At 44.4% G+C, this 13,182-nt stretch overlaps 1 protein-coding gene across 1 annotated transcript in view; it reads right to left on the minus strand.

Annotated features, from left to right (window-relative positions):
• Positions 1–274: 274 nt before the first annotated feature.
• The window catches only part of LOC144601554 (cadherin-related family member 4-like), a 60,353-nt gene continuing 47,445 nt past the window's right edge, over positions 275–13,182 (minus strand). The window contains 9 exon segments of the mRNA XM_078413751.1: positions 275–565; positions 1,834–1,861; positions 3,686–3,773; positions 5,114–5,176; positions 5,884–6,023; positions 6,290–6,516; positions 8,357–8,498; positions 9,773–9,918; positions 12,514–12,723. Of these exon segments, the coding sequence (XP_078269877.1) occupies positions 510–565; positions 1,834–1,861; positions 3,686–3,773; positions 5,114–5,176; positions 5,884–6,023; positions 6,290–6,516; positions 8,357–8,498; positions 9,773–9,918; positions 12,514–12,723 (1,100 nt within the window). The 3' untranslated portion in view covers positions 275–509.

Genomic DNA, 13,182 nt, shown 5'->3' on the forward strand with positions numbered 1-13,182 from the left:
TCAAAGAGCCCTCAAGCTCTTTGAACCAAACACTCTTGGTGTGCACAGCCGGAGGCAGGGAAAGGCTGCCAAAATGGAAAGCATTCCTTCTCCATCTCCAACTCTAACTTTATAGTGACATTGAACGCTAGTATAAATGTGCCCTCACCTGCTGCAGTTCATATCAGCCAGACGTCCTTTCACACTGAACAGGCAACCGACAAGGTAAAAGATTTATAATATGTATATTTCAAGTGATCATTTGCAAGCAGTCCATCAATAAAGCAAAGTACAGACATGTAAAAGTGACAGATTTATCTTGGCATATGGTGTTTGCAGGTGCTTGAGGTCATGGATTACAGTGATGGGATACAGCCGTGGTCCTTCACTTGGGTTTTGCCTCGAGATGGCTCAAACTCCAGGAAAAATGCTAATTACTGTGATATACTGAAATATAATGCAGAAAATGAACACAACCCCAAGATGCAATCCGTTCAGGGAAGAGGTTACCGATAAGAAAGCTGATGCTCTCACACCCAGCGCCGCGTCCCGGTCGTGGAGTTGAAGAGGTAATGTCTTCCAGTGTCTGGGAAGGGAAATGTTTCATTCAGCTATGTGTAGACATAGCAATAGATCATCATATATTCTAATATTGAATTATAGAGTTAGGTTAAACTGCTTGTAGAGAATAGAGAATTCTCTGGGCCTGCCATTTGTTAACGGCATTTGCCTTGGACCATTAGTTCTTTGTTCATGTAAAATCTGCTGCCCTCCACACAACAACAGCTTTCCTTTTGTTCTCTCCTCCTCCATCCAGGAGGGAAACGGGCCCTTCAGCCCAACTTGTCCATGCTGATCAAGATGGCCGTGCTAATTAGTCCCATTTGCCTGTTTGGCTCATATCCCTCTAAATCTTTTCTGTCCATGTGTCTTTTAAGTGCTGTTTTAGTACCTGCCTCAATGACCTCCTCTGGCAACTCATTCCATATACCCAACATCCTATTTTCTACATGTTCATGAACAATGACATCTCTCATACTTTCCACTTTGATATCAGATGTTAAGCTGAGCAGTTGGCTACATTCTCCCTCACTCCCTCCATGAAATCTCATCTCTCCCCATCATATCTCAGCGCTCCCCCATTCTCCCCACCCAATCTCCCCTTACTCTCTACATCCAACCTTCCCCAAAACTCTCCCTATTCATGTCCACATCCATGCCTCTCAAAATCCCAATCTTATCTCACCCATTCCTTTTAGATGCCCTGTCCAATTCCACACTAATTCATATATAAAACGTTATCTCATACACCCTGTCTTTTACATGGGTCACCCTCCCCATTCAAACATGTCCTGGTGCCCTCTCTTTGACTACCCACTCTTGTACACCCTGTGTCCCATTCACATGCTCTGCATCCTTTCCCACTCACAACTATTCATTGAGTTTATATACTGTCAGTCCCCAGGTTCCCATTACTCTAACAAATGCTGCAGACCATCTCCTGTTCTACGGTATTGCTGATACTTCCCTCCAAGCTAACAGAGTCAGCACCTCCCAACTGATATCCCTTGTACCCTCTCCAATTCGCCAGCCTTTCATGGACATTTTATCCTCCCCAACACTCATCAATTACATAAACATCACACCGCTTAATTCCCTTGTCACACACACACAACAAGGGTGTTAATTCACCACATCTCCAGTGTCCCCTCATATATGATCCATCCAAATCCCTACGCCTCAATAGATAAGCACTCATTGTTGCTTTAGCTCCTTTGTAGGAGTCAACGTTCTGAATTTCGAAACATTAACGCATCTATCCAGAGAATGCAATGGAAGCAAGACAACACTTACTTGAATCGACTGCTCGACCATCAAACTGCTGCGGGAACAAAGCACAACAAAATAATTGATGAGTTGTCCCTGCTGCTCCCACTTCCCACTGTCCATCACACCATCAGCTCAGTTATTAAGACCCTAGGAACAGCAGTGCCCTAAATGTCACAGGATCAGCAGGGAATTGCAATCACCCTGGGTTGGACTGGATTTATTCTCACCTTGCGCAGTAGGACACTACAATTCACCAATGTTACAATAAAAGTTAAAGGGCAATAGCAAATGTAGATTTATTATTGTTAATACTGAACCACAGGCAGGAAAAAAGAAGGCTCGACACAGCAGATCTTGGATGCTGAGACAGAGACAAATATTCCAGATAGAAACAAAGAGACAACACCAACAAAGAGAAAGAGCACAAAAGAGGAAACGCATAACACAGGAAGAGGGGAGAGAGAACACATACGCGCGCGCACACACACACACACACACAGGGGGGGGGGGGGGAAGAGAGTGAGAGAGAGAGAGAGAGTGGAAAAGAAAGACATGTAGATGCAGAGAGAAACATACATTTCCATGCACCCAAAGAAGAACACAGGAACACACCCACAAGAACATACAGGAGCAGGCACATTCCCATTCCATGTTCAGGGTGAGACCAGAGAGGGGAATGTAATAACCAAGAGGTGAGAGGAAGGGGAGATAGTTGCCAACTGAGAGCTTTACCTCTTCCATGATCAGTTGGACTGCAGTTAATCCCACTTCATTCTTGGAGATTTCTAAGTTTTACACGGTTAGTTTTGGCAATGGCTGAGGCTACTGTACAAACACTCCGACATGAACACTCCTTTGCACACACAAAGACACACACCCTTATCCATACATTCTCAGAGAGAGACACAAACGTATACTATTGTACACATATTTTCACACTGCTGTATTTTATACACACACACAGAAACATACAGATACACATGCTCAGTATGCATACTCTCACACACAGAAGCTTTCACAGATACACAGTCACACCCTTCTCTGTCACTAGTATAAGCATAAACAAGTATTCTTACAGAGAGATATGTATATAATTCAGAGTAGATTGAGGAACTGCAGATGCTGGAATGTTGAACAAAACACAGATTGCTGTAGTTACTCAGTGGGTCAGGCAGTGTCTCTTCAGTCTGAGGAAGAGCCCAACTCGAAACATCGCCTATCCATGCCCACCAGAGCTGCTGCTGTGTTTTGCGCATATATTCTTATATACTTGCATTCACAGATTCACCGCTCACACACACACTCTCTTACACTTTCTCCTGCACATACTCATAAACACAAATAATTAGAGTCTCACCCACCTTCTATCTCTCAACCACCCATACTTACACAAACTCGGATGACATCACTTTTTCTCTTGAACTAATTTCACACTCGTATGCGCATTTCAAATTCTCTTTTACACAGTTGCACTATCATGCAAACCTGCACTCAGTCACAGATACATAAACATCTGTATTTCCACATACAGTTTCACATGTACACATACAAAATCACACCTGCACACATGGTTTCACATAACCGTAATGGAAAATCATGGATACCTTCTGTCTCCCTTGCATATAAACACACACATCAGTACAGACACGTGCTCACACACACACTTGTAGACACATTGACATACACCTTCTCAAAAACACATTGCCACACAATCAAACACTCACTCTCATCGACTCACTCCCACATCTCAGACACTTTCATACACTCGCAAAAACTCCCACACACAGACATTCACAATCATACATACACACACACACACACATAGACATTCACACACACGCTACACCCTGCAGATTTCCTTTGCCCCTCTACTCACCAGGCTGAGTGGGCTTTTTGTCACAAGATCCTTGTTCTTGGTGTCCCCGTTTCCACTCCCCATCTGCGCTGGAACCTCAGGCAGTGAACTGCATTAAGAAAGGAAGCAGGGTCAGCTACAGAGTGAAAAGGTATGTGTGCATTCTCTTCCCTCCCTCCTCTGGTGATTTCAATTCTTCACATAATGGCAAGAACTGTGCATGTCCCAAATTGGGATGTGAGTTTGTACTGAGTTTGTGAATTCAGATGTTTGAAACAAACAAGATTAACTGACCACTTTTTTATTTGTTCTGCACATTCATCCCATTTCCTCCTGGCCAACCCATTGGAATAAAAGTCTCATCATAGTCACAAAGTCACATAATCATAGTCACAAAATCACACTTCCCAATTCACAACTGTCCACCCCTGTTCACTTCTATACTTCAGTTCTTAATGACGTGCCAATCACTCTGCTTCCAAGTGTAACTGTAAGTGAAATCTTTCATCCCCTTCACATTGGCCGCTATGAGAATCATGCTGTCATCTGTGACATGTGGACTGAGCTAGCCATTCATTGTCAGGAACAGCTATACCACATTACACTTGCAAAAGCTTTTGACTGTTTTAGATAATCAGGGAGTGCAAAACTCATCCTCGTGCTCTCCACAAACCATCTTAAAGTTCTCCACCATGCCATCTCTTCCGCAATCAGCGATAAATCTGAGTGCTCAAGAGTTGCTCCATGCCTGTTCAGTTTCCTCTCCCAGCATTCTGGTCCAGATGTCCTCTGGGTTTTCTCGCCTAACACCTGGATCAGGCTTCTTGCCTATTGCCTTTCCTCATGCCCTCTCTGAGATCATAATCATCTACCAAATGTTAAACAGCGACTCACCCAAATTATTCCAATGGCATCTCCCAAACCAACAATGTCTGTAGCCAAGAAGGACATGGCCAATGGGCATATTGGGTCACCACTGCTTGTGGCCTCCTCTCCCAGTCACACACCATCCTGACTTGGAAATATAGCGATGGACTTTCCTCGTCACTAGGTCTAAATTGAGGAAGTCCTACCTCAACAGCACTGTGGGAGTACCTTCACCAGATGGACTGCAGCAGTTCAAGATGGCTGCTTATTGCTGCCCTTCTCAAGGGCAGTTATAGATGGACAATAAATGGTGACTGTTCGTCTAATGCCCTGCTCTTGAAAAATAAATATACTGAGTTCTATGGATGTGGGTCACCTTGAATTCCAAAGATACAAAATTCCATGGACATAGTAAACACTGATTGCTGTGGAGACTGGGTAATCTACTGAGTCACACAAATACAAGGCTCCACAAGGAGGTGAGACTGGCAGGAGGTAGAGGTGAAGTGTGGAACATTTTAGCCAGCATAACTTGTATTTACCGACGCTCAATACCCCTATGGACGTGGTCTGGTCCCTTACCAGTCCTGCAGCAATTGCTGGGATACCTCACCCTGCGGGAAGATCCGTTTATACCAGGAGGTCCTGCAAAGAGCAGATTGCAAAGTTGAAACTATTAAAGGATGGAGAAGGCAAAACTACAATATATTCAGCATGTCCTTCATTGCAACATATATCAAACTGCAGTATTCTTGGTGTCTCCTAACAAATTCTATCCCAATTACCACACAAGGGATGAGACTTGCTGCATGTGGCCTAATTTGCTGAGAGTTGAAGCATATAATCCACAATTCAGCAGTGCCGTGCAGTACTGCAGGAGAGCTGCATGTGCAGAGTATAACACTGAGGCGTGCATTGCATATTCACTACACTTTCGGAGGGGCATTACTAATGGAGCACGTGTAGAGAGTGCCATCCTCAGGAATTACAAAGATGTCACTGAGGGAGTGCCAGTCGCTCAGAGAGACAGCACCGAGGACCTGTTCCTTTGTTACGGCTACAGTATTGACTGAGTTTTGCACTGTTGGAGGAGATACATTGTGGACATTCTGCATAGTTAGTGGATATGCACATCAGTTGAGTGCTTTAAAAAAATGTCTTTCTGTTGATTTATATTGACGCTAAAGACAGGGTGCATCATTGTAAGGAACCTATCCTTTGTAACTCATTAAGCTTTGTAGTTTGTCTGTGAGATCTTCCTTTATGTAAATCAACTATGGAGCACATTGTTGTGCCTTGCCAAGCCGCACACCGTCCACCCGCCCCAACCCGAGTGAGTGAGGGTGCCTGACCTGGCAAGACAACTCCACAGCAGTGTTGTAAGAGCCACGGCAGCCAAGGCAGCCACCACTGTCAGGAGGACCACGAACCAGGATTCCGGCTTCCAGTAATTTTCCAACACGGTCACCATTTTGTGAACAGGCATTCTTGTCTGAGGGGGCAGAGACAAATGAGACAGCTCCTGTTCTCCACCCTCAACACTGGCAAGATAAGCCTCCCTCTCTTTGTCTGGTATCTCCCCCCCAGCTCATACGCAAAGTTGGGAGTGCTGTGATCCATAGGTCCAGCCACACACTCCTTCCCAACATTCACACTGGTCATCATGCCATTTCTGCTTACTCTGTCCACATCTTCACTAAGTGCCATGTAATGAAAGGTACCTCTCCAACAAGCCAAAGCACTGCCCCTCATACTTACTGTTGGTAGTGTGTTGGTGGTTGTCACTGTAGTTATCCACGGAATAATGTGGACAATGACGATTGCCGTGGTGGTGAGCTGAAGCTGTGAATCAGTATCAACAACATCAGAGACCTGAATTAGGAGTTCAAAGGTCGTTGGGTCATAGATCCCATCCATATTGTATGAGAAGGCATTCCTGGAGAACAGAGAACTCCCACGAGAAGTGAAGCGGCTGTTTGTATTCCCTGGTGGGACGAATAGGTGGAGGAAATTTAGCAGGGAGATAATGAAGGAATGACATCACACCCTGCTAGTGGAAAGGGTAAAGCCACTGCCCACATATACGGTGAGGGGAGAGAGGCCAACAACACAGGTGGTGGGTACCCTGTATCAAGTCTATAGGCTGAGCAAGAAGCATCCCAGGGCAGGGCTTAGGGTCCTGTATGTTCAGGAGACAGTTAGAAATGAAGCTTCTGCAGAAGCCTGCTCCCGCACGCCCAGGATCAGGAATAGCTGATTTCCTACAACCACCATGTTCTTGAACTGACCTGCACAACCCTAATACTACATCAGCAATCGAACACTGCTGTCCAACTGTTGCACCACCAGGGACTTGTTGTCTAATTCTGTAATTGAATATAGGACAGCATTTGCACTTTCCCCTGTAGGATCCTTTATATCTTGCCTGAAGAAACTTTCCTGAACACACTTGACCCACATCCATAGATGATCTCACACATCCTGTGGGAGCAGCATACACTGCCCTAACTGTCATCCCAACTGCCGTAAGATTGAAGAGGAAACCTTGTCTTACCTTCTACTTTTGTGCAGCCTTGTCGCTAAACCCTCTTGAGCCAAAGCCACAACACTTACCATCATAAAACAGCACTTGCACCCCAGAACAGCCTCTCGCAACAATCAGCGCTCTACAGCGCTCTTACCTTCCTTTTGTACACCACTAGGAGCAAATCTCCCACCCTGCACCTCCTCTCAGCATAGGTAGGGTAGAGAGTCAGAAACTTATTTCCATGATAGGGAGTGTCCAAAACAAAAGGGGATGTGTTTAAGATGAGAGGAAGGAGATCTAGAGGGGATCTGAGGGGGATTTCTTTCCACACAGAGGGTGGTTGTAAATCAGGACTGCATGCCTGAAAGGATGGTGGAGCGAGGTGCTTTTGCAACATTTAAGCAATTAGACATCACTTGAATTACCAAGGCAGAAAAGGCTACAAAACCAAATGCGATCAATAGAATCAGAATTAAGCTCAATGGGTGGCATGGACATAGTAGGTGCAGGCCCTGTATATAGAATATTCAATGCCACAGCACAGGAACTGGCCCTTTAGCCCATAATGTCTGCACTGATTCTGATGCCAATTTAACCTGCTCATCTAACTGCATTTGATCTATATCGCTCCATTTCCTGCCAGTTCATATGGCTGTCTAATGGCTCTTAAAAGTTGCCATCATTTTTATTTCCACCACATTCCCTGGGAGTGTGTTCCAGGCATCTGCCGCTCTTTGGATAAAAACTTACCTCATAAATCTTCAAACGTTCTCCCTCTAACCTTAAGCCTTAGCTACATTTCCACCCTGGGATAAAGACTCTCACTCTACCCTGACTATTTATGCCTTTCAAAAAATCTTATAAACTTCTATCAGTTTACCCTTCTGTCCCTGACACTCTAACTATCCAAGTTTGTCTAGCAACTCCATATAGCTCATACCCTCTAATCCAGGCAAAATCCTGGTGAACCTCTTCTGCGCCCTTTCCAAAGTCTCCACACCGTTCCTGTAATGTGGCGACCAGAACTGCACACAATACGGCAAATATGGCCCAACCAAATTTATATAACTCTGCACCATTATTTCCTAACTTCTATACTCAACACACTGACCGATGAAGGCAAGTATGCCAAACACCTTCTTTACCATCCTAAATACTTACTTGTATTACTACTTTCAAGGGGCTATCAACTCTGCATTTTACAACTCTGTGACAACGGCGCTGGGAAAAAAATAAAGCACTATTATCTGCAACTTGTAGTCTTGTTCTTGCAAAGTCTTAGTTTAAACAAATCTTACCACCAACTATTCTGAAGGTGAGTTGTTCAGAGTCCCTGTCAGTGCAGGATAATGTGATGATGGGGATGTTGTCTGCACGCGTGGAATAGATGGTCTCCTTGTAGTAGGGAGGGTTGCAGATAGGAGGAATGTCGTTCACATTCTGTAAGTAAAGAGTGCACCCTTCAGGACTCAGCTGCCACTCTTGCATGGTATCCACAAGGTAACTGGAAGAACCTGGCACTCCCCGTGGGCAAGCACACACGAGAATGGCAGTGGGATAACATGGTCCCGGCATGATTCAAATGCCATGTTGGACCACATCCAGGGCATGAGTGGGTTCAGTATAGACTCCCCCCGCCACCCTCCCACAAGATCTTGATCGCTGTCAAGCAACTCATAACTGGAATATCAGGATCTTGCTTGAGGAGTTTGCAGAATCAAAAGTTAGGGAAAACTAACACTCAGGGAACTGCACTCCAACAGGTGGGAACTCTGTTCTGTGCCTTTTCCCCTGCTCTTCATCATGTTTATACAACACATGGAAATAGAGTTGAAGAGCCAGAGTTAACCATCCAGTTAGGTCATAGTTAATCTGCACCCATTCCCTTTCCCTACCTTAGGTTCACCTCAAATGATATCAATTCCCAACACAAAGATAACATCCATAGGCTTGAAGACTTAAGTTAGTTGTGGCAGATTTGGATGTTTCTTTGGGACAGAGATAAAATGATTTCCAATTTCATCCTACACAGACTAATTTCTATGTTTCAAACATGTTTGTTATTTCTCACTGGGGGGAATACTTACATGCAAACACTGTAATCTTTGGAACCACCTCAATAAAGTCCCTTTCCACACTTACAGGAACGTCAATGTGGGTTATGGAGCTTGCTCTGATCTACTCTGTAGGATATCTGACTGAACTCATTGCCAGGCTTCAACCAAGTTTCCACAGGAATACACAGGATGGGAAGGAGCTCCCCAGCACCTGGAGTGGTTGGGATTGTCTGTGGGTCTGGGATTGCCTGTATTTCTCTCTGTCCCTCTGTGTCCCTCACCCTTGCTCTCTGTCTCTCTGTGTCTTCATGCTCATGCTCTCTGTTCCTCAGTCCCTCCCTTTCTCTCTCTCTCTGTCCCTGTTCTTGTCCCTCCATGTTCCTGTCTCTGTCGCACTGTCCCTCCATGACCCTACTCTCTGTCTCTGTGCCTGTGTTCTCTGCCGCTATGCATCCCTATTCTCTGACTCTTTGTTCCTCCATGTCCCTGGTCTGAAGCCTCCCTGTCCCTGCTGTGTCCCTCTGTGTCCCTGTTGTCTGTCCCTCTCTGTCTCTGCTCTCTGTCCCCTGTGACACTCATTCTTTCACATGACAAACCACTCGCTCTATCACACACCACAAAGTAATTTATTTGCACATTCTCGGCCCTCCCTTATACCTTGACATTGACGGTGTACTGCGCATAGCTTGTCTTCTGTTGGAAACTATCAAAAACCACATCATAATTCATGTCCACAGCCTGGATTGTAAGTGCATAGGTGTCAACCCTTTCAAAGTCAAGTGGCACCAATGTGTTGATTTCACCTGGGGATATAATGATAAATAATGATCAGGAGATGGTTGGAGTTGAGGATTACGCAGTATTACGTTCAGGCCTAGAAAATATAAATCAGAAACATTTTCCAGAAATGTAAATCAGAAACATGGGACAGAGGTCAGCCAATATTCAGCAACTCTGAAATAAAAGATACTGGAAATACTCAGCAGGCCAGGCAGCATCTGTGGAGGAGAAATAGAGGTTGTTTGATCTTCCCACAATCTGAGGATGGGTCACTGACACAAAATGTGGACTGGTGTCTCTTTTCACAGATGCTGCCTGACCAGCCGAGTTCTTCTGGCATTTGCTTTTTTTTTGTTTAGATTTCAGCAACTGGAGTCTTATTTGTTTTCCAATGAAATATAGTTATCTATGGCCATTGACTGTTTCTCTCTTCATAAATGCTGCAGGACCTCCTGAGTGTTTCTAGCATTTTCTAAATTTATTACAGATTTCCAGTGTCTTCTGTTATTTGAATTTTCTTTCTGAGGCGCTGAGCTGCTCCCAGTTGGATCATGGGCTTCAACAGCATTTCCTGTCACTAATTACACCCTTCGGATAAGGCTTTACCTCAAAAGCTCCATGGATCCCCGGTTCCAGATTTCATCACTCTGTATGTGGAGACGGAACTATGAATTTCAATACCATGTGGTCTTAGGTCAAGAAGTGTTTGTGATGCAAAAGCACTCACGTTTCTCTCCTTCCCACCTGTCAGGCCCACTCAGTCGGAGGTTGTGCCGTAAAGGGTTACGTCAGGGGATGGACATGAAACCTGTTTATGCTCTGAGACTCAAAATCAGTCTGAAATAAAGCATGAGTGAAGGTACATAGATATTGTGGTGATGGGAAGTAGTTTATCCTCAAAGGGGAAATAACAATACCAACACGGAAAGAATTATAAGTGGAAGTTTGGGAAACTAGAGAACTGTATATTAATTTCTGAGAAGTTTTCAGAGATTCAGCAGATTTTAACAGATTTCTACAGATGTACTGTTGACCTGAAATGCCATCTATCCATGTTCTCCAGAGATGCTGCCTGACCCATTGAGTTACTCCAGCACTTTGTATCATTTTTTTGTAAACCAACCTCAGCAGTTCCTTATAGAAAGTATCTTGATGAGTTGCATAGTACAGCAATTCCAATGCAAGAGGCTACAGAGAATGGTGGACTCCGGCCAGTCCTTCATAGGCACAGCTCTCTCCACCACAAGAAGATGCCTTAAGAAGGTCATGCCCTCTTCTCGCTGTACCATTAGGCAGGAAGTACAGAAGCCTTAAGTCACACATCACCAGATCAGGAACAATTACTTTCCCACAACCATCAATTTCTTGAATTGACCTTCACAGCCTGAATCCTACCCTGGCAATAGAATACTAAGGACCGCCTCTAGTATTATCATGGACTTGTTTTCTACTTGTGTTTTGCATTAATACCTTGTTTCATTTTATAATCTTGCAGAATTTATGTGTAATTTATATGTAATTTACATGTTTTGTGTATGTTGTCTATGTGCCTGTCATGCTGCTGTAAGCAATATGTTCATTGTACCTGTACCTCACAATACTTGTACATATGACATTAAACTTGAATTCACATGACTTGACCAGCTGGAACTGGTGGGAACCTGTTGGGGCTACAGATTTCCACTCATTGCATGAGTTCTGCTACAGTGCCACGCGTGATAATAGCTCGGTGGTAGAAGGCGTGGGTTCAAGCTCAACCCTGGGCACAGCAGAAAAGAAAACATTGGAAAGACTCAGCAGGTTAGACAGCAACTGCAGAGGAAGAAAATAGAGTTAACAGTTCAGGTCGGTGACTTTCCATCAGAATCGTTGCTCAGATATTGAACTCAGAACCCAGACTGAAACTTCAGTGATTCTCAGGGATGTATCTATCTTCAGCTGCTCAAGCCACACCCATGACACTATTTCACCCAATTCCTGGCCAGTAGCTATTGCCCAACCAACTTGAGTTAAATGGCGGCACGGTGGTGTAGAGGTAGAGCTACTGCCTTACGGAGCCAGAGACCTGGGTTCAAACCTGACTACAGGTGCTTGTCTGTACGGAGTTTGTACGTTCTCCCCGTGACATGCATGGGTGTTCTCCGATATCTTTGGTTTACTCCCACACTCCAAAGATGTAAAAGTTTGTAAGTTAATTGGCCTGGTATGAATGTTAAATTGGCCCTTGTGTATGTAGGGTAATGTTAATGTGTGGGGATCACTTGTCGGTTCGGACTCAGTGGGCTGAAGGGCCTGTTTCCATGCTGTATCTCTAAACTAAGCTAAATTAAATTAAACTAAATAGGTTGCCAGATACTTTATTGTTTTTGTTGCATGACTTTTCTATGTACACATTTACTGCCATGTTTCCTTCATTACAACAGTGCCTGCTCCACAAAGGGAGCTGGGACATTGGTTCTGAAGTTCTCTGCATTTTCCTCAGGGCATGATGTGAACAGAAGAGAAGGGTGGACTTGGTTGTATGTATCATGTGGTCGTGAGGTACAGTGTTTACCCATCCTCTCCCACAGTGAGCTGACTCATCAATTGCCCCTTGAACCACTAGGAAGACCACTAACCGGTGAAGGGATGTATGTAGAAGGTGGGTGGATCATGGCCCACAATGGTGAACCGTAAGTCGTTGTAGACCCAGTCAGCATCTGTAGCATTCACGACACCAACCCGGGTGTTCACCGCGCTGTTTTCAGAAACTGAAAACACTCTGGTACCATGAAAGGTAGGAGAAAACTCGTTGACCTGAGTGACTGTCACTAACAGCGAGACCGTGGCTGAAAGAGAAAGTGTTGATGTTAGTATTGGTTTATTATTGTTACAAGTACTGAGGTGCAATGAAAACTATTTTTTTTGCATGCTATCTATCCAAATTACACATACATGAATGCAATAGGTAGTGCAAAAGAGAAAACAGGTTGTTGAATATAGTGATACAGCTATAGAGAAAGTGCAATTTTAAAAGTACAGAGACTACAACGAGGCTAAATCTTCCTTAGCATATGAGAGATCCATTTAAGAGTCTGATCATAGCAGGGAAGAATCTGTTCTTGAATCTGCTGCAACATGTTTCCAAGCTTTTGTATCTTCTGCCAACGGCTGAGGGGAGAAAAGAGAATGATCAGGGTGTGAGTGGTCCTTCATGAAGATGGCAGTGTGAAATATAGATGGAGTTGAGTGAGGGGAGGCTGGTTTGTGTTATGAACTGGGCTTCATTCACAACTCTCTGCAATTCT

This window comes from Rhinoraja longicauda, chromosome 17, assembly GCF_053455715.1.
Source record: "Rhinoraja longicauda isolate Sanriku21f chromosome 17, sRhiLon1.1, whole genome shotgun sequence".
NCBI lineage: Eukaryota > Metazoa > Chordata > Chondrichthyes > Rajiformes > Arhynchobatidae > Rhinoraja > Rhinoraja longicauda.